The sequence below is a fragment of the Dysidea avara genome, chromosome 5 (assembly GCF_963678975.1).
Source record: "Dysidea avara chromosome 5, odDysAvar1.4, whole genome shotgun sequence".
Taxonomy (NCBI): Eukaryota; Metazoa; Porifera; class Demospongiae; order Dictyoceratida; family Dysideidae; genus Dysidea; species Dysidea avara.
The window spans coordinates 38,017,202-38,032,500 of NC_089276.1; the positions used below are offsets into that span (position 1 = coordinate 38,017,202).

At 37.5% G+C, this 15,299-nt stretch overlaps 1 protein-coding gene across 1 annotated transcript in view; it reads right to left on the reverse strand.

Annotated features, from left to right (window-relative positions):
* Positions 1 to 3,225: 3,225 nt before the first annotated feature.
* Positions 3,226 to 15,299, reverse strand: part of LOC136256104 (uncharacterized) — a 54,192-nt gene continuing 42,118 nt past the window's right edge. Inside the window, exon 3 of the mRNA XM_066049038.1 lies at positions 3,226 to 8,423. Coding sequence (XP_065905110.1) covers positions 3,470 to 8,395 — 4,926 coding nt within the window. The 5' untranslated portion in view covers positions 8,396 to 8,423 and the 3' untranslated portion in view covers positions 3,226 to 3,469. The remainder of the gene's footprint in view (positions 8,424 to 15,299) is intronic.

Below are 15,299 nucleotides of genomic sequence, written 5' to 3' on the forward strand. Positions count from 1 at the left end.
ATCACTTGAAAGTTCTATTGGAGTAGTGGTGGCTGTATCTTGATCTTGATACAATGCCTCTCACAGGGGCAGATCTAGGATTTCAGAAGGGGGGTGCTAACATGGACATTTATATATGCAGCAAGATAGTTGATACAACTAGTGTAAGAAGGACACTCAGCATGTGAAGCATGCTCTATCTAGGGGGGTCTGGGGGCATGCCCCCACAGGAAAATTTTGCAAATTTGGCCTATTGAGATTGAATTTGGTAGTAATTTTGAGTGAAAAATGATGTCACTGTTTATGTGATACCATTATTCTCCTACAGCTTGTCAATATAACTAAAGGGCACAGCCATGTAGCTAAAATTCAATCTTAGACTAACATCTTAAAGAACTAATAGTGGAAATGTATGGGTATTGGCAGCTGCACATGATCAAATTTAGTGTTTTGAAGTATAATGTAATTTACAGTCTCATGGCTCAAACTACACTATATAGCTGTCCAAACAGTAGAGAGGGTAAGTGGGAGTGGAGAGGGCAAGTAGACTGACTCACCAGTGTATGGAGTGCATGTGCACTCAGCTGTATATAATTCTCCAGCTAAGGGGGCTCCAGATCTGGTGGCATATAATTATACTCCCAGACCCCCTGGAAATTTTTGGAAAATGGCTATCACAAAATTGAATCTAGAAGCTATTTTTAACCAAATCATACAAGATAAATGAATTCAGGTGGAAGTAATTTTAATTAAAAAACAGAACTATACACTGTTTCTTGTTATTGGATTTTAAGAAAGTGGCTTGTCAAAGAGAATAAAGAGTGTATAGTTAATTAAATGTAAGGTCAAGGAGAATATTTAAAACACAGGATTGGATCTACTTCATATGTAGCCACTGTTCTGAAGTGCAGGTTGCTATTTCAATCTAACTTTTAAAATGATGGATCCATCCATTTTAAAATTAGTCTACAAATACAACTAGTTTTTGGCCACAACTAACCCCTTTTTAGCACACAATGATCATGACAACATAAATGATGCAGTATCATTTAAGCTTAAAGTTGAGCTTCAAGGGATTTGATAGTGTAAACTCCAAAGCTGCTAGATTTATACAAATGTAGCATGGGATTTGATCAAGCAAGGGAAACAAAAACGAACAGTTCTCAGATGTTGCAGCCTTGTGAACTTTATAAAAGCTAAGAAATTCACTATTATATAAGACTAATGTTTTATTTGCAAGATAAGCATTTCAACCCAAGAATCAAGTTTGTAGCAGAGCCTAAATAAACTTAAACTATTTGACAGAAAAGGTTATTTTCAAAATAGATTTTCAATTAATGATGTTTTATACAATTTATAGTACATTAAAGGTATAAATCTTTTACCTGAAGTGATTGGTATATGGCAGGATGTTTGGTACAATGGTGAGGGTAGCAGTGCACAGGTCTAGAAGAATAGGTTTAATGTCAGCTTACACTTTAGCTCTGGTAACTTCTTGAAAATTGTGGTTTTAATGTTGGGTGTTCTATTAGAGTATTTCGGATTTAGCAACTTCTAAGGTAAGACTTACTTCAAAAGTAAAATTTTGAACCCCTCATAGTAATTCTTGGATAAGATTAGCTATTCCCCTTGCTCTTTCCATCTTTTCATTACCCATACATGTGTATAAAATGCAACTGCACCTGTAGTACAGCTTCTAGAAGCTTACTAGCTTGCTTATTGTAAAATTTTGGAGGGGGGGCTTCAGCACCCCAAGCACCCCCCCTAAATCCGCCCTTGCCTCATACAAGTTTCCAATTATAAAGTACATAACATTGTAATAGTAACCATTGTCTTAGACTTCTTGCACACTATATCCTAAGGCTGCAGCACATGTTGCTGCAGACCTTCAGTGCTGGTCACTGTAAAGCATTAATACAATACAATACAATAATACAAATACACTCTGGCAAATGCTTGATCCATTGGCAAGCACAAGTTGCATTAAACTCCACTGTGAAGTTGATGTTACATGGGTGTTGTGAATCACAAGTGGATGTGTGTAAGCAGATAAGGCAATTTGCTAGAGCTGATATAAGGTGCAGTGAATGCACCCTCCACATCATAGCAAGTTACAATTGCTGTTGAATTATATAACTTCAGTATCCATTCTGTATTATACCAATTAAATGTTAATAAGGGCTTAAAATTGCAAAGCCATAATTATGACAAAAAATTAATTAATAAAAAATCACAATAATATAATTATATTCACATGCCTGTTATAGCTCACACAATGTCACATCCATATTTTATTACCATATGTGGTTGTCTTGAACACTGATAGCTTGAATTTACATGTCTACATTGGAGAGAGAGAGCTGCAAGGTATAATCCAAAACCAATCATTGTCATTTAGATTAATCTCATGCACCCTCACACAAGTGTATAATTATATTGTACCCAGCATTGCCACTGGTACAATAAAATTAGTTGGATAACTTCATGTATAAAACCTTATTAAACTACACATGTACATCAGTAATAACAATTAATTTAAATGCACCTTAATTAGCTTATAGCTGAAAGTCTTAGCTGTAATTTCCCCTAATCTGTTTTGAATGGCAGACACTTAAAGAAGAGAGCAAAACATCACTTCAGCTGAAGACTTTATATTTGCAATAATGTTTAGTAACATAATTATTGATTGCACACGCCACTGTAACATGTACAGATTTGTTGGATGATACATGTGCATTATTGTTCTAATAGAGTATCTTGATCTTGTATATACAATATAATATTGTTTGGGGAGACTCCCCCAGATCCTCCATTGTAATAATGCATACATTTTGATGTACTTGCACTGATTCTTGTTTGCCAACAAATCAGCAGTACACCCTGGCCTGGGCTACTGACAATTTCAATAGGAGTTTCCTAAAACTCTAGGAAACCCCTTGTAATTTTAATTCCTTGTGGAGGGCCTAATTTGTAAACACGACACCTGAGGGGTGCAGGCCCAAGGGTGGAGTTGTTTTCATTATGTTGACGGTTCATGCACATAATCATGACATCTAACATTTGTTGAGTTTAGTAACGACATGAAAGCTACTCAGCTTGTACAACCTGCTTTGTTGAAATATCTATAATACACTTGAGGTTGATTGCAGTAGTCAAAGGTCGTTAGAGAAAGCTAACTAGACACCTGTTTACAGTTTATCATCAGATTGTTACACAGAGTTAAAGATCTATTATTATTATGGCTTATACATTCACTACAGTTGTTACAGTATTAGTATTCTATTAAGTAATTCTATATTGCAATGTACAATATTATTTTCTCGTGCTTTTGTACATCCCTATGAACCAGTGGTTTATCTGTATAAGCATTCTTATATTAGATCAATTACATTGATGATTAAACATTTGATTAGAAATGAATAAAACACAGCTGTTCCTAAAATCACTCCATATAATCATTAACTATTGGTTGTGAGTAACAGTAGTCACTTCACTCATGTGTTCCATGGGTTTGCACTAAGTGGTCATAGCAACTAGATGATATATGAAAGTAATCCAAGCAAACCCAACACACATGGACACCACAGATACATCTGATGTGATTACATCCATCTTTCTTCTCCACAGGAACATTACACTTCGGACAACGCTTACGCCTCTCAGGATCCTTTACCATCCATGGTGTTACATCATCACCTTGTCTTGTCACAGACTGGTACATCACACAAGTCAGGTCATCATGATACTGCACATGACACTTAGTGCAGATGGTGACACCACACAAACTGCAGAGAAACTTGGTGCCTTCTTCAGATATCATGTAAACCATCTTACAATCTGGTGTAAGACAGTTTTTGATCTTATCAGGATTAGCATAGACAAAATTCTTCAAGGAAGCTTCAGCTAGCTGCTGCATAGAATAGTTGACTCTCCTACACAAGGCAGTGAAGTCTTGTATCACAAATGGCTGGGAACACTGTTCAGCTGCACATAATAAAGGAAAAGTGGCTGTAGGAGAAGTGACTTGTATCTGAATACATTCAACACAGTAAACATGGCCACAACATTCAAGCCTGAACAAGTTATGCTCACAATCAACTTCAGTGTAGCAAACACAACAATCTGGGAACTGTTGTTTACATTGAGCAGAGCCAACATCAGCTGATTGAATGGAATTAATTTCTTCTTGTAGGCATTGGTAAGCTTCGGGAGTAGCATTCACTGATAGAATGTGCTTATGGACATTTAAAGATGCTCCATTTACTCCATCTCTTTTTGTCAGCTGTTCCAGGTCTAATCCATACTTGGCAACAACTTGCTTCATTAATCCTGGATACCTACCAGGCTGTTTCAGTGGAATATCAAAGCTCTGGATATTACCATGCAGCAATGTCTTAAAGTGTTCTTCAATGAGTTTAATGGCTTCATCCTTGCCCTCACTTGTGCCATACACATTAAGAGTCGCAGACCACTTGTTGATGGATATGAAAGTTGAGGTTTGTGATCCAATGTCTGATATTATTTCCTTACAACCGCCATGCAGAACAAACTCACGTAGGATAACCTCAGAATAGCAATTCTTTACTGCAGGTAATGTCAAGTTGTTCAGCATTTGCTTTGCATTGATGTAGGCTTGAGTGTCTTCGGATTTCAACTGGAAAACTACTTTGCCAGACTGGTATTTACTTTGTCTTATTGTAAGTGCACTGCCGTAGCGCTGCTCTAACGTTGTTAAAACTGACTCTATGCCACTTTGGATGACTTTACATATCTTTGGTGACAACACTACGGTTGAATAAAACTGTGGTTTAACAGTTAGTGAATTACTGTCGATCTTTTCTTCCTTTAAACCATTTGTTACCTTTTGGCAGTCAGCCACATTGTACAATTCAACATAAGCTCTATACTCTCTGTGATGATTGTCTGGAATAGGCATATCCAATCTGTACTGGTTCGGTTTAACAAATTGTTCCACAATCTTTCTCAGCTTATACCTCAGCTGAAACAACTTTTCAGCACTTGTGATGAAGCTCTTCTCATATCCAAGCCGAATTGTAAATGGTGCTCCTGCAGAGACAGAGTCGTCAGCTAGTAACGTTGTCACAGCATGTTCAATATCTTCCACTGTGTCACTAGTGGATACATTGCCTGCAAAAACACTACATGATGGGTCAGATGGACAAGCGTCTAGATCGTGATTGAACCTATACAGCGGATGATCATGCAACATTAAGCGAGTGGCATGTAATGGAGATTCAAATATGATGAACACAAAATTCCTTCTTTTTCTGCGACACCATTCGACCTTTAGTGTAGTAGTAGACTGGCCACCCATGTGTCTCTTACTAGGCTCCACCATTATATCATCTTGTCCACCTAGAGAGGTCAGTGCAGAAGCAGCAATCTTAGGATCACAATAGGTGACAATGAGTAGTTGAAAGTTTGTAAAAGACTTCAAGCTTACAGCACTGACCTCTCCCAAACATATAGCTTGTTCCATCAGCTCACATGTCCATTCTAAGTGCAAGGGTCCTTTAATGACAATAGTTCTGCATTCTCCTGGCATTAACACATGTTGAATCAGGCCACCACTCCCCAGGACAAGGCGCACATCGTCTGTGTCTGCAGCAATTCCAAGCTCAAGCTGCTCTTTCAAGAACTCATTCCGTACTACATTAAACTTTTGCTCAAACAATGCTGTTGCTTGGGTGTGATATCGGCTTTGTGAATATACTTCAACCTTACCCCAAACTTTTGTTTTTGAACAGTCAACGCTGTGAGGTGTACCTTGGCATATCTCCATCAGTTGGCACTTAAGTTCATAATCTGTAATGCCAGCTACTTTGAACACTTGCCAGCCAATATGTGACAGTGAAACTGTAGACAATAAGTAGTCTTTAAATCTCTCCATTGGATGCAGTGGCAGTTTATCACTAGAAACTGCTTCTTCTATCCATTCCTTCTTCACTGGCATAAGTTGAAGCAAAAATTGGCGTGATGTTTTTAGGATCTTCTCGTATATAAGAACTTGAGGACAAAGGTTCTGTGAAATTAAAACTGATCCTGGGAACATAAAAAAGGAACCAATCTGGGTCTCAGTGAGCATGTAACCAGCTCTCTCATGACCAATAAACACAGCAAGATTGGGGATAAAAGCATTGAAAAATACTTTTGGAAAATACAGTTCAGCATCCTTCAAGTCTTTCAAAGATGTTGCTAACTCAATACCATGTGTCAGTAGAACACATTGCAGCTCTTTCACCATCTCTTCCACACGTCGTATACTCTTTGCATTTATACAGTTCTCGTAGCACCACTTGTTACGCTTAGCGTTACTCTGAGATGACCATTTCCAGTAGACACATAAGTTAGTTAACTGGTCGCCATCCTCATGACAAAACTGCAACCTTTTTTTATCACAGGCGTCTTTCTCGGCGTCCGTACCTGCTCTAAAGAAAATGCCACCTGTGGTAGACATTGCAACTATAACCACAGCTTCAAGACCAATGCCAGCCTCACAGCCATCCAACAACACTTTACCAAACTGTGGATCAATAGGTAGCGTAGCTAGTGTTTTACCTCTGGCTGTTAACCCTCTGTCATCAATTGCTTCAACAAACTTCAACATCTCCACAGCTTTCTTGAGGGTTGATGGATCAGGCTGCTCAACAAAATCAAATTCCAGCACCTCCTTTAGACCAAACTCATAAATTTTAAGGACTACATGAGATAACTGAACCCTTAATAACTCTGGCAACATTCTATCTCTCATTGCTGCATATAGCTCTATGCTGTACAGGCGGAAACATTTCCCAGGACAAGTCCTACCAGCTCTTCCCTTACGTTGCTCAGCAGAAGTCTTGCTGATCCAACACACCTCCAGAGTGTTCATATTTCTCTTCGGATCAAAGTGAAGTTCTTTGGCCATGCCAGTATCAACTACAAACTTCACTCCATCAATGGTCACTGAGGTCTCAGCTACATTAGTCGAAAAAACAACTTTCCGCTTACCCTCATAATGGTGAAACACTTTCTGCTGATCCTGTGTTTGTAGTTTACCATGTAAGGGTAACACAATGGCTGACTCATTGTCCACCATGTCATTCATCAGTTGACAGGCAAGCTCAACTTCATGAGGTGACGTGAGGAACACTAGAACATCACCAGGTTCCTCAGTGGAGTGGATAGTTTCTACCATCTCTATTGCAGCAGATATCATCTCATCTGAGGTGGGTAAATCCCCTATAGTTGGAACAGGTCTCCATACTGTCTCTACTGGATAAGCTCTGCCTGGTACACGTATTACTGGACAATTACCAAAATATTTCAGAAATACAACTGGATCAATTGTGGCTGATGTGATGACAACACGCAAGTCTTTCCTGTGAGGTACACAATTCTTAACAAAGCTGAGGAGAAGGTCAGTGTGGAGACTGCGCTCATGTGCCTCATCAATGACCACACAAGAATACTTGGAAAATGTTTGATCTTTAATACATTCATTGAGCAGTGCATGATCAGTCATGTACAACACTTTAGTATTCTCACTACACTTCCCTGACATCCCTACCTTATAGCCAAGCTCTTCACCCACCCTTACACACATCTCTCTGCTGACAAAATTAGCTAATGCAACAGCCGCTACTTTTCTCGGCTGAGTACACACAATAATACCATCACTTAAAATCTCCGCATCATGTAAATATTGTACCAACTGGGTACTCTTACCAGACCCTGTTTCCCCGATGAGGATGGTGACCTGGTGGTTTGTTATGGTAGTGAGGATTTGTTGTCTTCTGGCATACAAGGGAAGTGGCTTACTAAATCTGCGGCATTCTGTTCCAAATTTTGTTTTCACTTTGTCAAACCTCTCCTCCAACATCTTGCTGTCTACCTGATCTGATGTGGCGATGCTGTCAAGAGTTAACAACAAATCGATGCAATAGTCTGTAAATTCTTTCTGCTGCATCAAACACTCCTCTATTTGCTGGTTAAGCATTTTTTGCTGTAGCACAATCTGTTTGTGTTGTTCAAGTGAGCAATGTTGCGGCATGGTTGTGTGGCTTAGTTGTTCCTTAAGCAATGACCTATTACCTTCATTTTTAGCTAACAACAAATCATGACTGTTTTGAACATCAAGCTTGAAATAATTAATTTCTGATTGAAATGATGAATCAGACAAAAACGATGTCACCTCTTTAAAATCTGCAATCAACGGGAGCACTGCTCTGGCTTCTTCATTACTTTTAAATTCTACTTCAAATTTGGAACTTTCCTTGGAATGTTTGCTAACACGGGTAACTGTGAATTCTCTTTTGCTCTCAGGAAGATTCTTGGCTAAATAATCAGAAAACTCTTGCTGAGTGGCACATTTGTTGTACGCAACAAACAGTGTTGCTGATGAGGAATTGTCCATCTTAGTCAGTGATGTTGAGGTGACTATCCTAAGTAAATATCAGGACATATTAAGTGTTACCATATGGCAAAGAATTAAGGAATGCATTAAACTACCATACAAGAAATTTTGGCGACGGACTATTTTTGGAATGGACACAGGGATTTTAAATTTTGCCAATATTATTTCATACCACATTACTTGTGACACTGTAATATATCTCTTTCTCATAACTCTGTAGTTATAATGGTATTTAGTGCCTTGCACTCTGATTACACCCTTGTTATTTGTATAATAGTTAGTTTCAAACTTTGAAATAAGTAAAGCATCTTGTCATAGAATGTAGTAGCTATGTAATGTCTATTAACTAGGCTAGCTAGAGCTTGAAGCTCAACATGACTCAGCTATGCATGTTAAGTAAGCTACTAGCTACAGTGTATATATTTAAATTCCATACCCTGAATAGTAGCCACACCCTGAATGGTAGCCACACTTGAGCAGTACCACAATCAATTTTAAAATTAAAATCATTTGGCGGCAGAGTTTCGAATAGTCTCCACATCATATGTTGCATTTAGCCATGGCATTTATCCACATAAATATGGTGTAAATCATGCACGTAGCTGATCATCCCTCAGGTTTGTTAGTAATATAAGCTTTACAACCAGCATGTGGCAACTAGATGCTTAGTTGTTGCAGCTGAGTCAGTGACTAATGAAATCCAGGCCAGCAGGTGGATGAGAATTTAATATTCCAAGTAAAGTTAGCATATAAGCAAAGTACAAGTACTTCCGAGTTGTTCATAATAGGATATTTTTTTGCAAATATCCTAATAGAACACACGCCTTAAAACCACCTTGAAAAGTATCTTTCAACTCAAAAACAACTCTCTAATGGTTCTTTGCAATAAGCATGGTCCACTAATGAGTATCAAGTGAAAGGAAACAGTATGTGTCTTTCTGAAATTTGCCATTTTGTTCATATTATTATTCATAATAATATTTTGTTTCACAGAAAAGTAGCAAGGCTTGCTTTATGGATCACTGTGCATCTCCATGGCCTATTTCTTCTTGTTACGCCATACAAGATTGTGTTCAGGGTTAGGTTTGTTGGTGTGCACTGCTTGTTGCTAATACAATCTGTTCTCAGTAGAGGCCAGGAAACATAATCTGTGCTGAATACTTTGTTGCAAGGTGGTGTTTTGCTATGTGATCATTTTGCATGGGTGGGCTATCTAAATACTATAATAGAGCAGTCAATCAATAACAACAAAACTTGTAATGAATTTGATGACCACTAAAGGCACTGGTGATGTAAACTCTAGTAAACTATCTGTATGCACACTGCTGGTTTTATGTGTGTAAAGAAACATTGATTACGTATGAAGAATGCAATTTGCTTTGTCTACAACAACCTTCATCATTTAATAAAAATTCATTACTGGATTAATAAAGGGCACACATACTAGATGAAAAACAATCAAAGAGAAAAGGGATCGTTGAAAAAAGCCATGAAACAAGAAGGGATCTCTGGGATGGCAATGTAAACCACAAATCCTTATTTTGATTAATGATGAATGGAGTGTATAACTAAACAGAGATACAATTTGTAAGTAGGAGGCAGGCATAAATCTAATGTTTAGTCCACAGAATCAAGCATTAACACACAATTTAACACATCAATATATCACGATAAAGTCTGGCTGTATTGTGATACCAATACTATGTGATATTTTGATTGCACAATTATGGAAATGTGTAGGTCTAGTTTTGTGCAATTCAACAGTGCATCCTGGTTGTTTACCAGTTTACTAGGCTAGGTAAGCTTACTAGGCTAGGTAAGCTTACTATACAACAGTGTAATGGAGTAATAGCTGATACTAGACAATGAAAAATTATTGGTTGCCAACAATTTAATATGGAGTTCTGTGTTTTTTTACACTACAACAGTGTAGCTGGTTTGCTTATTATTTCCTGAACTCTTACAGCTTGTAATATAACAGTACAAGGGCATGAATGGAGTAGTAGCTGCCTCTTTCCTCCAGTAGTTGGTACTTAAGTAATAAAATTTATTAGCAGCCTACATGTTTAATAGCATTTAAAGCACTTTTAGAAAAATGTATCAGTGACTACACAGCAGCTATCAGATATGTTCTTTCAGGCGTATCACACATCACTATTAACTACTTGTTTCAATATTTTATCTATTACATCACAGTATTCTTGATGTTTTCTGATGATGTTGATATACATGATCTCCAACTGGAATCCGCACATGATGTTGTGAACAGTTTGTTACTGGGTTTCCATGGTGTTGAACTCAGTACATACAGCAGTGAACATAAAATAAGTTCCTGCTCCATTTGTGTTTTATGTTTTTGGTGAGGTGTTTCCGTTTTGTAGCGATTCCGTTTTGCTAGCGTTTTAATTATTGCTGAGAATGCATGTTTTATTTGCAGAGGAAATAGAGTGAATGAAGAGTTGCTAATAAGTAAGTGAACACTAACTAATGCTAACACACCAATGTATGTGTACTGTACGTCTTTCTCTACGTAGAACACTACTGCTTACTGTTACAAGAGGCAAGGCTCTTGGAAAGTAGCTGACTGCGACAAACGGCAAAAAAGACAAATAACCAACTGTTCTATTGTATATTAAATCATATTTGTATATAGCAACAAGTATTTGAGCCAACTTTGCCTAAAATAATAGCACCTGAATTATTACACTTTCTCCCTAATTAATAATAAATACTTTAGGTTTAAGTAAGAAAATCCATCTCTCCTGGAGGAAGACTGAGTGTGGCCCCGACTAGACATCGGGTGACCTGCAGTTTGAATCCTGGGGTTGGATGGATTTTCCTTACCTTAGCCCCTTTTCTGTTACACCTTATCAGTCACCAAGTCAAATCATTAAGTGTAAGTCCTCGAAAGGTTAGGTAATCCTAAGGCTGTAGTACATTTTGCTGTCAGAACCTTCAGTGCTGGTCACCGTAAAGTGTTAATAACAATACTCTCTACCTATTTATGTGAACAGAAGGAAACAGTGTGCCATTGACAAAAGTGAGTTAAAGTATATAGAAATATATCATACATTAAAATTTAACTTTTAGAAAAGGAGACATTAGTAGAGATAGCAGTATCCTGGCTGGTTTTACTTTCTAGCACATGGTGGCTTCATAGCAACAAACCTGCGATTAAAGAACAATAAAACTAATTGTTTAACAACTGTACTATAGTATGTTCACGTTGAGCTGAACCCTGAAAAACAGCTAAAAATTAAAAGTGGATTTTTTCTCAACCGAGTTAACATTTCTGCCAACCAGATGATTATTGGTAACAGTAAAGGTGTCAACAACAGACATGTACGGTTTGGCTCCATTACAAGTTCGGGAAAGGGCTCTAATGGACACTGTGCTTATATGGCTTCTCCATAGGAAATGTATTGTGAAAATTTTGATTGGCCGTAAATATTATGTCAAACATTTGAACAACAAGATTTTGAAATATTTTTAGCGGATCAAGCAGTACTACAAATGAGCCAAATTTCAAGATAGTGTGTAATTGCATCCATGAGTTATTAAATGTTTTTGAGGATTCAGCTCAACGTGAACATACTATAATCTTCTGTGGCAATATCACAGTTCTTTATCTCACTTAGTGTTACAGTATATTGGCTTGTTTAAACTAACGCAAATGTTAAATTGCCAACTGACTTCCATCCCAGTTTCTCGGAGCATTGTAGCAACAATTTTACTGGCCAATGGTGCACAGTATTATTCATCATCTCAAATAACTTGGCATGGCTTGTACAACTGTTTGCAAATTTCAAACGCTTCAAAAATGGTAAACCGATGCTAGCATTTTTATTTTGCTCTGTAAGTATTTTCTTAGCCCTCTATCGCACACAACGGAAACAGAACACCAATGGAACAGCAACTTTTTTTTGTCTGCTACTGTACATATTACAGTAGGCATCAAAAATGTTCTTTTCATTCTATTAAAATGGCAGGGAATGGCATTGAAATGGTAGTGGAAGCATTAAAACATCACGTCTGTTCTTAACCATATCAACTAGTTATCTATACTGTAAATGTGTGTAATGGTTTTCACTTCCATTATATTTTGCTACTATGCAGAAATACGTGTTGTAGCCACTTCACATAACAGGTTTCAGGGGTTTCCCTATAGAGCAGTTGAGTGCACTCTGTTTCACTCAAAATTCTTTTGATGTGGTAAAAAATGTAAATAATTAACAAATTGACTTTGATATTGGTGGTAGCAAATTGACAGTTTTACTGTTCTACTTACTTTTTGCTAGGGAAAGCTCTGGAAAGAAAGATGTCTTCGTGGGTCAGTCTAAAGAGGTAGTTAGCAATTGCTTAACTGGCTAAAGACTTTTGCAGCAGCAGAACAGCAGCAAGGATCTACAATTATGACATTCCATTGTATGTGCTAATAAACCATGTCAAGGACCATGTTGTGTTATTTGATTTAATGCTGTGCAGCCTTATTCACCCTAAGATGGTCACGTATTTGCTTCTTGGTGGATTGTTGTTCTTGTATTGGCAATACACGCAACAAGACAATCAGTCTAATTGTTCTTTCGCCTCTCCATGGCAACTGTGACAACTGTAATATCCGCCTTGTTTATAAACAACCACAGTGATAAGAGCACACTCAGTCATCCAGTACTAGTGTTGAGTACCATGCAGCATGGTCGTTGTGATGAATTTGACCATTTATCTTTCACACAAAGCCAAAAGTTGTATGGATTATTAGTCTTTTTTATTGCATTGAAACTATTTGTGTGTGTTCTGGCCACATTTTTAACACAAGTGTCACTACCTGTTACTAAATCAGCTCAACGCTACAAGAACACGAATAAAGTATACTAAAATCACAATGCTGTTCACCACCAACATTTAACTGCGACATCCTCTTATCTTCCCCAGCACCATTAAATTATGGAATGATTTGCCAAATGACTTACTCTGACTGCTACACTCACAATCAGTTTTCCTCTAATACAGTAAGGTAGTACTGTAGAGTAGGGATCATGAATGTTTGGGTTTACTTGCCTTCAATATTACCCAAAAAACAGCCTCAATTTCCTTCAAAACATCTTGCCACATTGGTTAAGCAGGCCCATAGCCGGAGGGGTTCTGAAAAACCACTCTCTTTGAAAAAAGGTCCATAATTTCAGTAAAATGCTCCACAATTTTGGTATAAAAGTTCAAATTTTCATCAGCAAAATTCAATTAGCTACAGTTTACTATATGTAGCAATATCAAGTGTTCCCAGTAACTTATTTAGTGTTTGTAACACAAGATCGAGATACTCTAATAAAGCAGTCAACCACTCTAATTGGACAGTTTCTTATAAAAGATGTACATGTAACCATAACCTGTTGCAACCTGTAAAACCATAGTGAAATCAGAGCTTTCAATAAAATATAACAAGTTGATGTTATGCAACTTCTAAAAACCAGGGGCCTATGCTCCTTAGTTTCATGTTAGTGTGCTTTACACACCATGTGTAATCTGTATCATACCATAGAGAAAAGGTACACTTTCCTTTATAAAGAACCTACCCATATGAAAGTCTGGCTACGGCCCTGTTAATAATAACCAAGCACAAAAATTCCTTCAGAGTGAACCCAAACCGTTTCTATGGAATTTTCCTATTTTAACTGAATTTTCTACTACTACTACCTGACTAATAACTAACTGATACCTTCAGTTGACTTTGGTAACGCTATAGACCTGATTTCACAGTTTGATGTCGCTTAGACATGCCTTTTTCCAACCACAGCTGCTACAGTGCATGCCATACATCAGGGATATACCTTTGTCCTACTTTGTGTCCTATTTCTTTCTCCACTGCCTCTAAGGTGATGATTTGTGGCAACACCAACGTGGCTTTAACGCAGGCTAGAATAGCCACTATCTGCTCTATTAGAGCATTTAGGAGCTAACCAAATCTCTAATGACAATGTACAATTATGTAGCATCTATTAATTATGAAATACAATTATGCTTCAGAAATAGGACTAATGTCGCATCCGTGGCATACCCTATTTGACCGGTTAATAGCTGCAGCTACTATAACTTTCAGCAAGCAAAACCCTGTGGCTACTATGCGAAGGCAGCTACTATGGGCTTGTGTGGCAGTAGCCTGTGGCGTTTATATGGATTCATGAGTGACTGACCTTGTTTAATTATCTGTCAATACTGTCATTCATTCTAGCTTCTCTCAAAAACGCTATTTCCTGGCTTAAAACAACTCCTTTGCCAGTGCTTCAAATGTGTCTTATCAACACTTGCAATAATATGTTCAGGTACAAGCCGCGGCTATTATCCAAGGGCAGCTATTATCCAAGGGCGGCTCTTATTACAATAATTCTAAAGTAAAGTGGCTATTATCGGGTGGTGGAAATTATACGAGCCACAGCTATTAACTGGTCAAATATGGTATCTTAGCCCTGTTTGTGCATAAATAGTCTCCTTATAACATAGATAACATCTCTAGTTGTCTAGTGATGCAACAATTAATAGTAAATAATCAGCAATCAGTTTCTATTGGCCAAATTTCAGCAATATTGGAATCAATAATTAACAATATTTAACTAACAGTATTTTAGTTAAACAATTTTACTGACCTTTATTGTTATTGTTTTCAATACAAATAAAGTTTAAAAGTGGCAATTTACAAAAAAATTGGTAAACTTAGACATTGGATTGGTTATCAGTATCGGTCATTATTAGCCACTATCCTACTAGAGACCTGCAAAGAAGGTTACTACAAGCTTGTGTAGCAGGGAGTCAGAAACATGTTACTAAAACTCTGTTGAGAGTAGAAAAATCTCAGACCAGGTGGTGACTTGAACCACAGACAGCTTGCAGTCTAGGCAAGTGCCTACATGAA